This window comes from Vicugna pacos, chromosome 19 (assembly GCF_048564905.1).
Source record: "Vicugna pacos chromosome 19, VicPac4, whole genome shotgun sequence".
Taxonomy (NCBI): Eukaryota; Metazoa; Chordata; class Mammalia; order Artiodactyla; family Camelidae; genus Vicugna; species Vicugna pacos.
Window position 1 is genome coordinate 41,406,810 of NC_133005.1, and position 13,822 is coordinate 41,420,631.

The window sequence follows — 13,822 nt, forward strand, 5'->3', positions numbered from 1 at the left end:
TGTCCTGGGATGTTTTCCAAAGTGAGGGGATCAGCAGCCCTTGGGAATCAACAGGGACAGTTACGGACCGTGTTCTCTGTAACCTCCCTGTGGTACCTCGTGTAAGGCTTGCGATGGGTTTAATCTGTGGCCATTATTGACAACAAAATGAATGCACCCAGTGAACTGGAAAAAATTCTCACCAAGAGAATGAGAGAAGGGCTTAAAGAATAGGGTAGCTCATTTGGTTTTTTTTTTTTTAACATCCCTAAAATTCACCCTGGGAAATGGAGAATTTGGTGAACAAGCATGAACCTTCATTCATTTCTCTGTGATCCATAAAACAGCTTGGACCAGCTTTGAATTCCTCTTCATCAATCAGATGGAAAACTCACGCCCTACAGGGACCTTGACCTCACTTATACAAGATGATTTTAGGTGCAGTACACAGACAGGACTTCTTTTTCACATTAGTGCATATTTTCATGTTCACCGGAAAAACCTAAACCTGGCTCATCAACTTGTAATTTCATAGGTAATATTACTTAGGGAGAGTTTTTTTTAATTGGCTTCATTCAATATTTCACTTTCAGTTAAAACGTATACAGACAGCACACGGATATGACAGGAGGCATGCAGTTAATAGACATGTGAAGTTTAAGAAGCACAGTCTTAGACAAAACTGTCTCCTAACTGGCGTTGGTATAATTGTTTATGACCAATCAAAGAACATGAAACACTTCCTTTCATCGCCATGTGTTTTGTCCCCTTTACCCTTCAAAACAAGGAAAAAGGAAGGAAGGAAAAGATATGAGAAAGGAAAAGACCCTACCTGTCATTTTCTTTAATCCCTCTGCTGGCTCTCAGGAAGCAGGAGAGAAGAGTAAGAAAAGAAAAAGTGCACAGCTGGAGGGAGCCGGACACTTGGGGATGTGGATGCTGAGGCCCTCCTCCCTCTGTGAGTTTCTCCCAAGACAGGGCTGAGTCCTCAACCACTTACCTTGGCCTGACATTGCTCTCAATTCCTCTTTCCCCCAAACCAAGTATCCTAAGAATTCAGGGACTTGTCACTAGCAAAGAGTGGACTTGAAGGTGGAGAGCAGGGGTTGAGGGACAGATGAAAAAAATCTGCTGGGTCTCTAGGGCATTACAAGCTGCAGAATACAGTTTGGTATAACATGGACCCATCTTGGGCCACTTCCAAAAACAAAAAAAATCAATTACTTAGAAGATCTGGGAGATCTTTATTGTTGCATCATTTCAATCCTGAGCTTAGACCAAGAGAACCGGCTCACCTCATCCCACAGCCCACGTTGTCAGACATACTGCAGGTACTTGATAAATGCTTGTCAAATCAATGAAGCAGGAAAAGTGAACTTTAGCCAAGATTCCCATGAATCAGGGAAGTATATCCAAACAACTTGATCTGGTTGAGACCCAAACCTATTGGAAAAACACAGTACTCAGGCATCAGGGAAGCAAATGTTTCACTTCCATTGGGTAGCTTTGGAATTTTTCTCTGGCCACAGCCTCTTCCTCAAAGTCTCACTAGTAGGCAGGGCCTTCTGCGGCTACGAAAGTCTCTGTAAGAGAGGCCTTTTCCTCTGAGCCATCAGGAAGAATTCACAGCTGGAGGGATCAGGGTTCAACGTCATCATGGAGAAATCAGTTAAGGTTTGTGCTGTGTTCACAGACTACGCCATCGTCAGGGTCACCTTTAGAGGTGTTGGGAAAACAAGGAATCCCTCTTTTGTTTAAGTTTTTCCTTTTCTCTCATATCCCTTCTCATTTCCAAGTTCACTTGGTTTATTCACTTCTCAGTCCCCAGTGCCTACAGATAAGCCCGCCACCAATGCTGTTTGCGTTCAGATGGGTGGGAGGGAACCACTGTATTATGCAACCGGCCCCAACCTTTCCCAGTCCTGGCTGTTGGTTTCAGCCCAGATCTCCAGGCGAGAACAGCTGCAGAAAGAGCACTGGTCATGCACAGGGGTTTTAGACCCCAAACCTCACGGCATTCCAGCACCAACTATTACAGGAGGATTTCCCTTCCAAAGTGATTTCTGCTGGTGTTTCCCAGGATATGGACTAATCACCTTTAAAAATAATTTCTTTAGAGGAGCAAGATGAAGGTGACTGTGAGTATCTGAGTTTCTCTCTTTTGGCATCATTTCCTGTAAACTGTTCAATTGCTTAGGACTCGGAGTTAGTTAACTGTGTAAAGGGATCCACAACTTGTTATTTCAATTTTTTCCCCTAAGTTGAGGAAGTAGGTAATGATGCTTCCCAAATAACTAGCCCACCAGGGGAAATTACTGACAGTTGTTTCATGTCCCAGGTTTTGAAACAAAAAAGAGAGAATTTACATTTTGTTTAGAAAGCTAATATTTGGGGAGGGGATAGCTCAGTGGTAGAGTATGTGCTTAGCATACACAAGGTCCTGGGTTCAATCCTCAGTATCTCCATTAAAAATAAGTAAGTAAATAAAACTGATTCTCCCCCCAAGAAATGAAATTTAAAAATAATAAAAACATTTTAAAAAGAAATAAAATGTAAAAAAAAAAAAAGAAAGAAAGCTAATATTCTACTTAGTTAAGTTTTTTTTTTTTAAGCTTAAATGTGACTTTATAAAAGTAATTGGGAAAAGAGAGTTTCAGTATCTCAGTCAAATGACTTCAGGTCACTTTCTACACATTCTGGAGCCTTTCAATCTAGAACATTTCAACTTTCTCAAAAGCGGAGCTGACACTGAAAGTCGGTTATTTTCCTAACCTATCTGGCAAATCAGTATTAACCACAGAAAAGACAGCAGTTTTCCCTCAGCATCTCTCATTTAACTACTTTGCTAAGTTTAAAAAAAAGACCTCCAAGAGAAACAACTCTTCTTTACGTTGTGGGGTGATGCAAGAAGCTACGTAGCTGTCACCTCATTTTAAGAAAAAAATTCTAAATATTTCTGAGAATGAAATGCAGCTCATTGAAGCCGAGCTGTCTCAAGTTCAATAGCTCCGCACACAAATTCTCTCACCCCATGAGGCATGACACGTTAAAAGGAAATAATTTAATACAGTTGCAAACCTCAGGGCAAATTCTGGTGGTGAAATGCACCATTTTTCTATGTTAAGTGACTCTCGGTTCCCGAGAACTTGTAGAATTTTATTTTTCGATGTAAACGTGGCGATGGAAAAATACTGAAATTCATAAGAGAAAAGAAAGGTTAGGATAACTCAGAGAAGAGAAAGAGGAGGTGGCCTGGTGGCCTGGTGTTCCCATCTCAGACGCAGACGTCCTAACACGACTCCAAGTGGAAGGAAATTAGCAGACGGCTATCTCAGCGCCTTCCCAGGTGTAACACGCATGTAACGCACAGCTGTGGAGTCCAGGGGCTGCTCATCCTGATTCCTGGTCTTGCGTGCGAACAGTCCCCTTGTGGGAGGCCCTCCCGTCTGGCCCAGGTGTCCGAGCACTTCTCTTTGGTTAATTATAAGAACTTAGTATTAGCTGAGACACACTGGTGTGTGAGAAGCCTGCATGGTTACATGAGAGTTACATGAGGGTTACGACGTGGGGCTCCTTCTCAGATCGTCTTTGCTGTGACTCCTTTTAAAAACGTCCACCCCCTCTCATCCTCCAGAGTTTACCTCCCAGAATGTCCTCACCCCTCCACATCTCTCACGAAGTAAGTGTCATGTGGATACTTTGTTTCTTCCTCGATGTTGTCCTTCTTCCTCTGTCCTTCTTCCCTTTTTGGAGAATGTGGGTGGGAAAAATGGAGGTGGTGAGGGGATTTTTCTTACACTCTTGGAAACTTTCTTTCTCTCCCTACCCTCCCCGCCCCCAGCCTTTTTTTTTTTTTAACACAATGTGCTTTAAAATACGATGGAAAATAAACATTCACAAGCCAACAGATAGCACCCTTCTCTCCGCTTTGATCTTCCTAAGCCTATCTGTGTAGTTACATAATACAAAGTACTTCCAAGTCCACTGAAGGGGAGACCATTGCCTGTAAAGACGATCAAAGAGCTTTCTCCATTCCGCATTTCCTCCTGATGTTCTGAGTCTGGGCTCAGGCACCTTACAAAGATGTACAAGAGAATATTTCACTTGATCTCAAAAGTTCCCCCATCCAGGGAAAGCCTTCATGAACTGCAGGGATTCACATTGCCCATACATCAAAGGATCTGAAAGATTCACAGTGTATGCCTCAAAAAAAAAAAATTGTGGCCTTCAGAGGGGAGGTATGAACCCTTCCATCACCTCCCCCTAAAAGTAACTAAGAATTCTTGGAAGTAAGTCATGGGATCTGTGAGAAGGAAGCTAAAATGCGAAACATGGACGCTTTTCAAAGAAGGATTTCAGAAGGAGAAAAACGCCCATCTTGTTAACGGGGTTCCATGACGTTGTACAGAGCAGGTGCCCAGCGACCACTTGCTGCTCAGAGTTCCTTCCACATTTACAATCTCTATCGCTTTCTGTTTGGGGCACTTACATAATTACTACTTCCTGCTGTGAGCTGGTGACCTCGTTGTATGATTTACCTTCTCAAGGAAAGGATGATTTTCTAGCTCCTTTGATGGAAACCATCTCAGGATCTCCATTTTCCTATCCCCTGGCTAGTAATTCTCTAATTTTGGGAGTACAAGGGTCTGGGAGGCCAGGGTAGCACTTGTGAAAGATAAATTGAGGAGGAAGCAGGATTGGGCTATGATGCTGATCTGACCCTTGGGAAGGGAAAGAGGGAAGTCAGCAGGAGAGGATAGAGAGCCTCAAACTGTGAGTGGCTTGCACTCAGTCTTGGATGACATCACGGGGCACTTCAGAGCAGATTGCCCATTAAAGGGGTCCTGCATTGAGCAGAAATGCTCCAGTACCCCCAACTACTAATCTCCGGTTTGCAAAGAAAATGAGGATGAAGCCTCTAAGACCCAGCAGTGGGCTGGACTCAGCAGCAGAGTACATCATTTGGCCCAACTTGTTATCTTTTAAAATCTGCCTGAACATGCCACAGTCTTCACCACTCCCTAATGTCTTACACCTGGCCTGCCTCACTTTTCTATATTTCTTGCCTGGCTTCTATAATCATATGAGTTTGCTGCTCCTGCCTATAAATGTCCTTAAATCAGCTCCTTCTAAGTTTCCATGTATTTAGCAGATTAGAGTAGGAAACTGACTTAGACCTAAGTCAGACAGACTCAAGTTTGAATTCCCATCCTACTGCCTGCTGCTGCATGACCTTAACCTATCCTAATTTCAGGCATCATAAAGCTTTAAAATGAGGCCAACACTGCAGATGAGGCCCCCCCACCCACCCTGAACATTCAGTTTCTGCAGCTTTACTCTGTCAAGTGAACTGAAGAAAATAAAAATGTAAAGTAAGGCAGAAAGGCAGGCCAGGCTCCTGGAGAGCAGGCACGGGGCAGCCACCAAGGAGCTGTGCCCATTCTCCCAGTCTAGAGAGGGGACTGCCATTCTGGTCATAGGAATAATGAAGAAGCACAAAACAGAAGTTTCAGCAGGTGGCATTTCCACAGGCCCATTAATCTGGTTCTGCTTAGAACTGTAGCTGCTGCCGCTGGCTCTTTCTGTCACTGCAGAAGACAAAGTAAGAGAACCAGATCTCTCTGCATCTTACTTCCCTGGTCCATAGTGCCTCCTCCTCCCTTGTCTGGCAGTTATAATCCTGCTTTTCTTTCAAGATTCACCTCAAGTGTTGCATGCAGTCCTTCACCAGCTCTTCCCTACAGTTTCCTACAGCAATCTCCACCCTTATCTGAGCCACAGGTATTTCCCACTTGCACTGGGAAAACTGGCTTTGATGACCCTCTTTGGCTTCACACCGGCTCCATCCAGTCCCCTTTCTACCCGCAATCAGATGTAAACATCGATTCATCCAGAAATCAAGCCCTGGGTTTTTGTTGACTTCTCTCCAGACAACCTGGTCATCTTTCAGCTCCCCCAACCCCACATACTTCACACACAGACACACAAATTCACTCCCTCCTTCCCTCCTGCCCTCACATTTCTCTTCCTCAGCCTGGATGATTTCTCCCCCTTTCTTGATCTGGCTAACTTCCACTCACCCCTAGATCGCAATTTCCATGGCCCCTTTCTCGGGGGAACTTTCCCTAAGCCCTCATCCATCTCCACTTCCCAACTGCACTCATAATTTCTCATAACTTTCTGTATTTTCCTTCGTCGCACTAGAAACCCTATATTTATTTCTGATTTGGTTGTAATGTGTTTCCTTCACTAGAACGTACGCTGGCGTGAGATCAGGAACTGTTTTGTTCACCATTCTGTCTCCAGCAGAGCCCCGAGCATGCAGTAGATGCTCAATACAGTCTTGATGAATGAATGAATGAATGAACAGAGCTAGCTAATTACTCCCGTGGCTCCTTGCTGGTTCAGTATCTATTAGCACATTGCACCTGGCCCTTGTGTGAGCATCTTCCAGAAAGAGAGTCTTTTATTCTTTGCCTTTGTTTCCTTAAGCTCTTCCCCTTCTTCCTTCCAAATGCTTATTCGTTTTCCTTTCCCTTCTCCCAGCTATTGTATGAAGATGGAAACTGGTTAAGGTTTCTTCCGTTGTACCTGGAATCTAACTGCCTTTGTGCCCAAATAGGATAAAAATATAAACATATGTCCCCCTTCATCTCTTAAACATCTACACGAACATTTCCAAATTAACACCCAGTTCTAGGAGGGAGGGTAAAGCTCAGCAGTAGAGCGTGTGCTTAGCACTCGCACGAGGTCCTGGGTTCAATCCCCAGCACCTCCATTAAAATAAAAAAAACAAACCTAATATCCACCCCCCAAAAAAGTGTTAAAGAAAAAAACACCTTCTTCAAAATAACTTGGGTGTGGCCTCAACGACAACTGCAATTATTATCAGGATGCTTTGCAGTGGCCCGTAGGTCGAGTCCGTCCGTTGTCTGGAGAGCGCGAGCACGGTGCCAGGCGCGGAGGCGCACGACGCACGTTTGCTGCGGCTGCTGCTCCTTGTTCTCCCCGCACCGCCAGCCTGCCCAGCCCCGCTTGCCCCCAGCTAGATTCTTTCTTCGGCTCTTCTAGAGGATCCTCAGTTCCAAGTCCGGCGTGGCTGCACCAGGAGGCGGCGCCCGGCCTTGCGTGCGCATGCGTGGGCAGGAAGGTGCCTCGAGGTGCGATCTGAAAGAGGAGTCAGTCATGCAAACGACCTGGCGGAAAAGTGCTCTGGGCAGGAGGAGTAGGGGGAGGGCGCAGGTCCTGAGGTGAAGGAGATGCCCTCCTTAGTGCATCGGAGAAAAGTAAGGAAACAATGCAGCTGGAGGGAAATTCCCAGGAGGAGCGGGCCAGGAGGCGGATCAGGTGGGGCAATCAGGTAGGGAATTTGTTTTGTTCTAAGCGCGGTTCTAAGCAACTGGAAGCTTTAAACAAGAGACCAACACAGTCTGATTTATATATATATATATATATATATATATATATATATATATATATATATATATATATATATATATATATATATATCTCACTCTGGCTGGTGTCTGGGGAATGAATTGTAAGAGGTACAATGATGGATGTGAAGACAACACTTAAGAGTCCAAGTGACCTTGGCAAGTCATTTGCTCTCTCTGACCCTCAGTTTCCTCATCTGTAAAATGAGGATAAGAAAACCTTCCTCTGAGGCATCTGAGAATTAAGTGGTATAATGACTTCAGAGCACCCAACACAAAATAGTTCCTCATTCAGTATAATCCACTGTTACCTTCCTTTTCTGGGAGAGGAATTCCCCAAGATTTCTCACATGTGTTTAATTCTTCTTTTATAACACAGATTTTTGATGGTCTTTGTTCTTAAAACTGAGACATTAATTGATTGCACAAGGTGTCCAGAAACACCGCTTGCCAATTTCAATGAACTACTATTCTGAAGGGACTCACATCATGGCAACACAGTTAGGACTTCCCTTTGCTGGGAGTTTACATCCTTCAGGGTGGGCTGCTGCTCTGAAGGCTGCAGGCTGTAAGCCATGTCTCCAGAACTAGACAGCCGCTGTCCGTCTTGGACAGCTGTGGGTGCCCACTGGGGTGGACGATCAGAGAGGCCCTGTTCTTGGGACAAGCACCCCCGCCTCTCACAATGGGCAAAGCCACCGGCTGAGCTGCTGTCAATCTGGACACTTGTAAGCAGCTGCCATGTAGAAGCAACTGCTCTGTCTGAACATAACACACTTCGTTATTTCTAGACAAAGGCAAGCACACTTCAGATGGTGGGCTTTACCTTTTACGACTGTGTCAGATGTATTTCATGGGGATTGTGATGATGGGTTGGAGATTGTGTTTTGTTTTCCCTTTTCTTCCCAGTGCGGACAGTTAAAGTATTATTTTCCAAAAGGCATAATCATGACTCTCATGTGAATATAAAATGAACTCGTGTCAAAGACTGATTCATTAATGAGGGAATCAGGAAAAGGTTAAAATCGGGCCCAAGAGCATTTGAGGATCTAGGTATTTGTAGGCAATTCAATACAGGACTATTCGGATACGATTGCGTGGTTAAAGTCCAACAAGGTAATAAACCATAACCTTTCAAGTTATCTCTTCTTACTGAACAGAAGTTACTGGCCTCTTTAACCAAAAAATAATCTACAAGGTAGCAAGTAACTGTACTAAGTCTAGACCTTTAATCAATACTCTTCATAAGATTCTAAAGCTCTGTTCCCTCTAAATGCTTCATTTCTGCTGGATTCTCCAAGCTGAGCACCCACATTCTTGTGAAACCTGCTCACAGCACGTCAAAGGGACAGTCCTTGCGTGTGCAGACTAGCCAGGCCTTGAGGCCCATCTTTTGGACATCTCAGGGGTCCTTCCTACTGAAGCCATCTAAAAGGGTCAGAGAGCTTCCTTCTTACGCTACTCTAGACAGAAATAGGGGCTCTCATCTTGGTGCTGTGTGTCTCTTTACCTTCCAAAGACGTGAACATGAGGGCATCACATCACTCGTCCTTATCCATTGGTTAACTCACCAAGTAGCTGATGAGCACATACTGTGTATGGGAGCCTGGGGACACGGTGAGGGCAGATGTGATCCCTGCTCTCCTGGAGCTTATGCTCTGCGGGGAGACAGATGCCAAAAAGATGATTGCCCAGTTAATGAGTTAGATACAAATGTCCTAAGTCCTGACATGGAAAGGTATTAAGCGAAAAAATGGGGAGGACTAGTTTAGTCTGCAGGAATCTAGGCATCAGGGAATCCTTTTCCAAGGAAGGGATATTTAAGACGTGTCTGGAAGGATGAGTGGAATTTCACAGTGGGAAAAGCTGCTGTTTTGAGAAGAGGGAACAGCATGTGCAAAAAACTCGAGGACCCCGAAAGGTTGGCACCCATGTGCAGCTGGTAAGGAAGTGATGCTGTGAGGCTGGACACGTGGGCAGGAGCAGCATCACCTGGGGCTTTGAAGGTTTGGCAGACTTGGGGCTTCGTCCAAAGGTTGCCCGGGCGCTGTCGAAGGGTCGTAGAGTGAGAAGGGAACACAATCAAAATTCATGTTCCTGAGAACTCCAGCCCCGGGAATAGTGCAGTAAAGGTTGGCTGAACTGTGAAGGGACACGTGGCTGACCCCAGGGGATCCCTGTCTGTTGGCTCTGACTCAGCTCTCTGCTTTCTAATTTAATCTCATAAACTCACTCAACCAGACAAGTGAGACCTCATACCATCCCTCTAGCTGAGGGGCTCCAGTTCACCGAGGGTGAGAGAGGGAGTCTCCAGGCAGCAACGGCCCTCACCATGCACGTGCCCATAACTCTCCAGGCCCTTTTTCCTTCTTTGAGAAATGAGTTTGTGGCGGAAATGCCACAGGGAGGTGACTCTCCTCCCAAAGCGAGTTCTCCACTCTCTGCGGTGTGAAGGCTGCAGCCAGTTCTGTAGTTTGGGGTAGTCTGGGTGTTTCCATGAATGTGTTAAACATTTCAAGTTTTCCTGATAAAGATTTTAAAACCAACGTGCCATCTAACAGAGCTAATGCACAGGGTAGGTTAGGGGGCAAGGAAACAGGCCATCTCATTCTCGGGCAGACTTGGAAGTGACTTTGCTGGCGGGCCATGGGCAGCCCTAATGGTTTCCATCCTGCCGACTTCCTACCTAGAACTGCATCTGTGGAAATAGATTGGGAGAGCTGCAGATAGTGAGCGCTGAAGATGATCATTTCAGCATTGTTTGTAATCGCTAAAAACTGGAATTCACTAAAATGTCCCCAAATTAGGAAAGACTAGTCTAGGAACATTGGAAAACATCCATACAATTAAAGAGGTACTGAAGGAAACTATTTATGGACATAGGAAAAAAAGAAAGATAAAGCAGATTGTAAAATTGTATGTATTATGGGATTGTTGCAGAAAAGCGTGTGACAGCTCAGTGTTACAGCTCAGTTGTGACAGCAACCTGGATCTGGGCTAAAGACCAAGCAGCACTCAGAGTTGGAGAACTCAGGTTTATTACGCCACCAAGCCCAGAGAAGTTAACACTTCAAGCTCTAAACCGCGGCTGTAAGTTTAAACAAGCTTTTGTAGGCTGCCAGTTTACACTTTGCAACATCATATGCAAATAAGGTATAACAAAAGTTGACTAATTAGGAACAAGCTTTGTAGAAATGGACCAATCAGGAGTGAAAGAAATAGCCAATCAGGAGTGAGGGAAATGGACCAATCAGGAGTGAGAGAAATAACCAATCAGGAGAGAGCTTCATGCAAATGAAGCACTATAAGTGGACCAATCAGGAGCTAGCTCAAGGAATCAATAGAATTTTAGGAGTAAGTTCCACTTTCCTAGAAGTAAGCCGTTTCAGAGGCAAAAAGTGAGATAAAGCAACTGTGCCAGGGAACTGGATGGTGCTGACAGGAGAGTAGTGGCCCTGCCTGGGGGTCCTGCTGGTCTTTTTTTACGGGGCTTCCCATTTTTATGAGGCTTCTCATCTCAGGATCTTACTACATTTTAAAAATAAAACTGACTCTAGGTATGTAAATGAACATACATGCACAAGAAGAGATCTGGAAAGACACAAAACAGAGAAGTAACCGCAGTTAAGGTTGTATTAGTGGCCCTGTAAGCATTTGTTGGTTTTGGGGGGTTTCTTTTTAACTTTTAATTTTTTTTAATTTTTGGAGGGGGTATGTAATTAGGTTTACTTATTTATGTATTTATTTTTGGAGGAGGTACTGGGGATTGAACCCAGGGCCTCGTGCATGCTAAGCATGCGCTCTACCACTAGAGCTATACCCTCCCCACTCATTTTTGTTTTTTTCTATTTGCTTATCATTTTATTTTGCATTCTTTCTTTAATGAACTTTTGTTACTTTTGTAATAAAGAAAAAAGATTCAGGTACAAGAACTGTGTGATCCCCTGGGATCTCAGCTGCTGTGGATTTTATGGGGGGGATTTTCAGTGCCTGTTTGCCTGCAGGAAGGATCTGATTCTGCTTAGGGTTCTCAGAATCACATGCATGTGTTTCCCTAAATCCACACAGACCTGACCGTGGGTTTAAGATGGTATTTTTCAGCAGTTGGTCATCCAATTCCAGTTTTGTGACAGAAAAAAAAAAAGCCATTATTATGCCAAAAGCAGCATCAATTCTCAATAAATGTAATGGGAGGGTTGGTCATTTTTGCTTTATTTATAAAACTGTATGTGCTAGCAGCTAGTGGGTATAAAAAGTTTAATGAACTACATTTAATTTTTTTTAAAAAACCAACTGGAATGATGAATATCAAAATGGTAGAAATTGTTACCTCTGAGTGGTGGGATGATGGGTGATTTTCATTTTCTTTTTTGTTTTTCTTTATTTCTTAATTTTTTGTAATAAGTACACATGGATATAATAAGGGAGGGAGGATGGCAATACTTTAAAACCCACAGAAACAAACTGCCTTCATTTATTTACAGCAGAAAATTCCAACAGAAGGCAAAGGTGGGGAGAGCGTTACCATTGCCGCCATTACAACAGGTGGTTATGTTTTTTTGGAGGGCGTGTGGCTTATGGAAAGAACATGGGTCTGAGAATCAAAAGGCTGCCTAGGTTTGGATCTTGGCTGTGTAGATGAGTCACTCACCCCCTGGGTCTTTGTTTCGTCACTCATGAGTTAAAGAACAATGATGGAGCATCTCCTATGCACCTGGGTCTGAGTTTGATGCTAGAGAAGGAGCAGGACCTCAGACAAGATCTGACCCCTGCAGTCACAAACTTCCAACCCAAATCAGGAGAAAAACAACAACAACCAGATAAAGAGCAGTAGGATCATTATGACAGTAGCATCCAGGCTTTTGCTGAGCACTTACCACATGCCAGGCACTGTTCTATGAGCTGTCTGTATGTATCAACCCATTTAATTCTCACAGTAACTCCATGAGGTGGTTAGTACTATTATTCCCATTTTACAGACAGAGAAACTAAGGCCCAATGAGAGTAGCTAGTTTAATCAAGGGCACACAGCGAGGAAGTCACAGAACCAGGATTTCAGTCCAACTCTGTGCTAGGCTGCATTCAACTATGTAAATATGTCATAGTCACCGCAAATTAAATCAGGTCCATAAGAGTGCAATTGGGAGGCTGGACCTGGTCTCGGGGTGCAGGTAAGACCTCCCTGAGACCCTCGCCCCAAGGATGGGTAGATATCGATCAGGCAGACAGCAAGAACAAGGGCCTCTGGGGTGGAGGGAAGGGGATAACAGAGCAGTTGTGACAGTGTTCTAAGTGAGTGGTTTCACCGTAGCAGTGGATGGCACTGGTAATAACTGTGAACTCTTTCTCCCCGGCCCCCAGACACTCTTGGCCAGGGCACTTTATGACAACCACCCTGACTGCTCCGACGAGCTGGCTTTTTGCAGAGGAGACATCCTGACCATTTTGGAGCAAAACGTACCGGAAAGTGAGGGCTGGTGGAAGTGTTCACTCCATGGGAGGCAAGGCCTGGCCCCTGCCAACCGCCTCCAGATCCTCAGGGAGGGCCCTGCCGACAAGCCCGGCCCCCCTTTCCCGAGGGGTCTGGAAGACACTCCCGCCAGCTCCCAGGAGACCTACCAGGTGCCCACCATGCTCAACCCCCCGCCTCCCAGCCCCGTGTACGAGCAGATGAAGAGCTGGGTGGAGAGGCCCCCGCCTTCCACAGTCCAAGTCTATGAGTTCCCTGACCCACCTGCCAACGCCAGGATCATCTGTGAAAAGACTCTAAGCTTTCCAAAGCAGGTAAGCTTATTTCCAGGTAGAAGAAATAGGTCAAGGGGTGCATAGCACCCAGAGGCTTAACTACCCTTGACTCATGGGTGTCCATCTAGAGAGCAAACGTGCAAGATGGGAGCCCCACAGTTGGGGTGATTGGGTGAGCTTGTGTTTGGTCCCCATTTTGGTTGGCATTCATATTCTCTGCACCCCAGCAATTCCCAGCTCTCCACACTTCGTAGGAGACTGAATGCTCAGTCGAGCTATGCGTGAACGCATCACGCTGTTTGTGGAGGTCTTTTTTCACACTAGGAAGGAACACTAGGGTGGCTGCTGGTAAATGGAGGACTTGAATTTCCATGGGTTCAGATGCAAGAAATTACTCATCAGATTTAAAATAGATATTCCTTTCAATCCAGAAACTTTACTTCCAGAATTGCTGCAGAAATATACAAGAAGGCAAAAATATATCTAGATGAGGCGGCCATGGGCACTAGAGCATTATTTGTTGTAGGGAAAATCCAGAATGCCTAAACGTGTGTTCATGGGGCATTGGTTACAAGAATTTTGGCATAGCCCTACAATGAACGACTATGCAGTTCTGAAAAAAAGATGAAATAATTCTGTAAGGTATTTATAAGAGGGGAGGA

At 44.8% G+C, this 13,822-nt stretch overlaps 1 protein-coding gene across 1 annotated transcript in view; it reads left to right on the forward strand.

Moving 5' to 3' along the window:
* The window catches only part of CASS4 (Cas scaffold protein family member 4), a 40,987-nt gene that overhangs the window by 12,730 nt on the left and 14,435 nt on the right, over positions 1 to 13,822 (forward strand). The window contains exon 3 of the mRNA XM_031687679.2: positions 12,777 to 13,199. Coding sequence (XP_031543539.2) covers positions 12,777 to 13,199 — 423 coding nt within the window. The remainder of the gene's footprint in view (positions 1 to 12,776; positions 13,200 to 13,822) is intronic.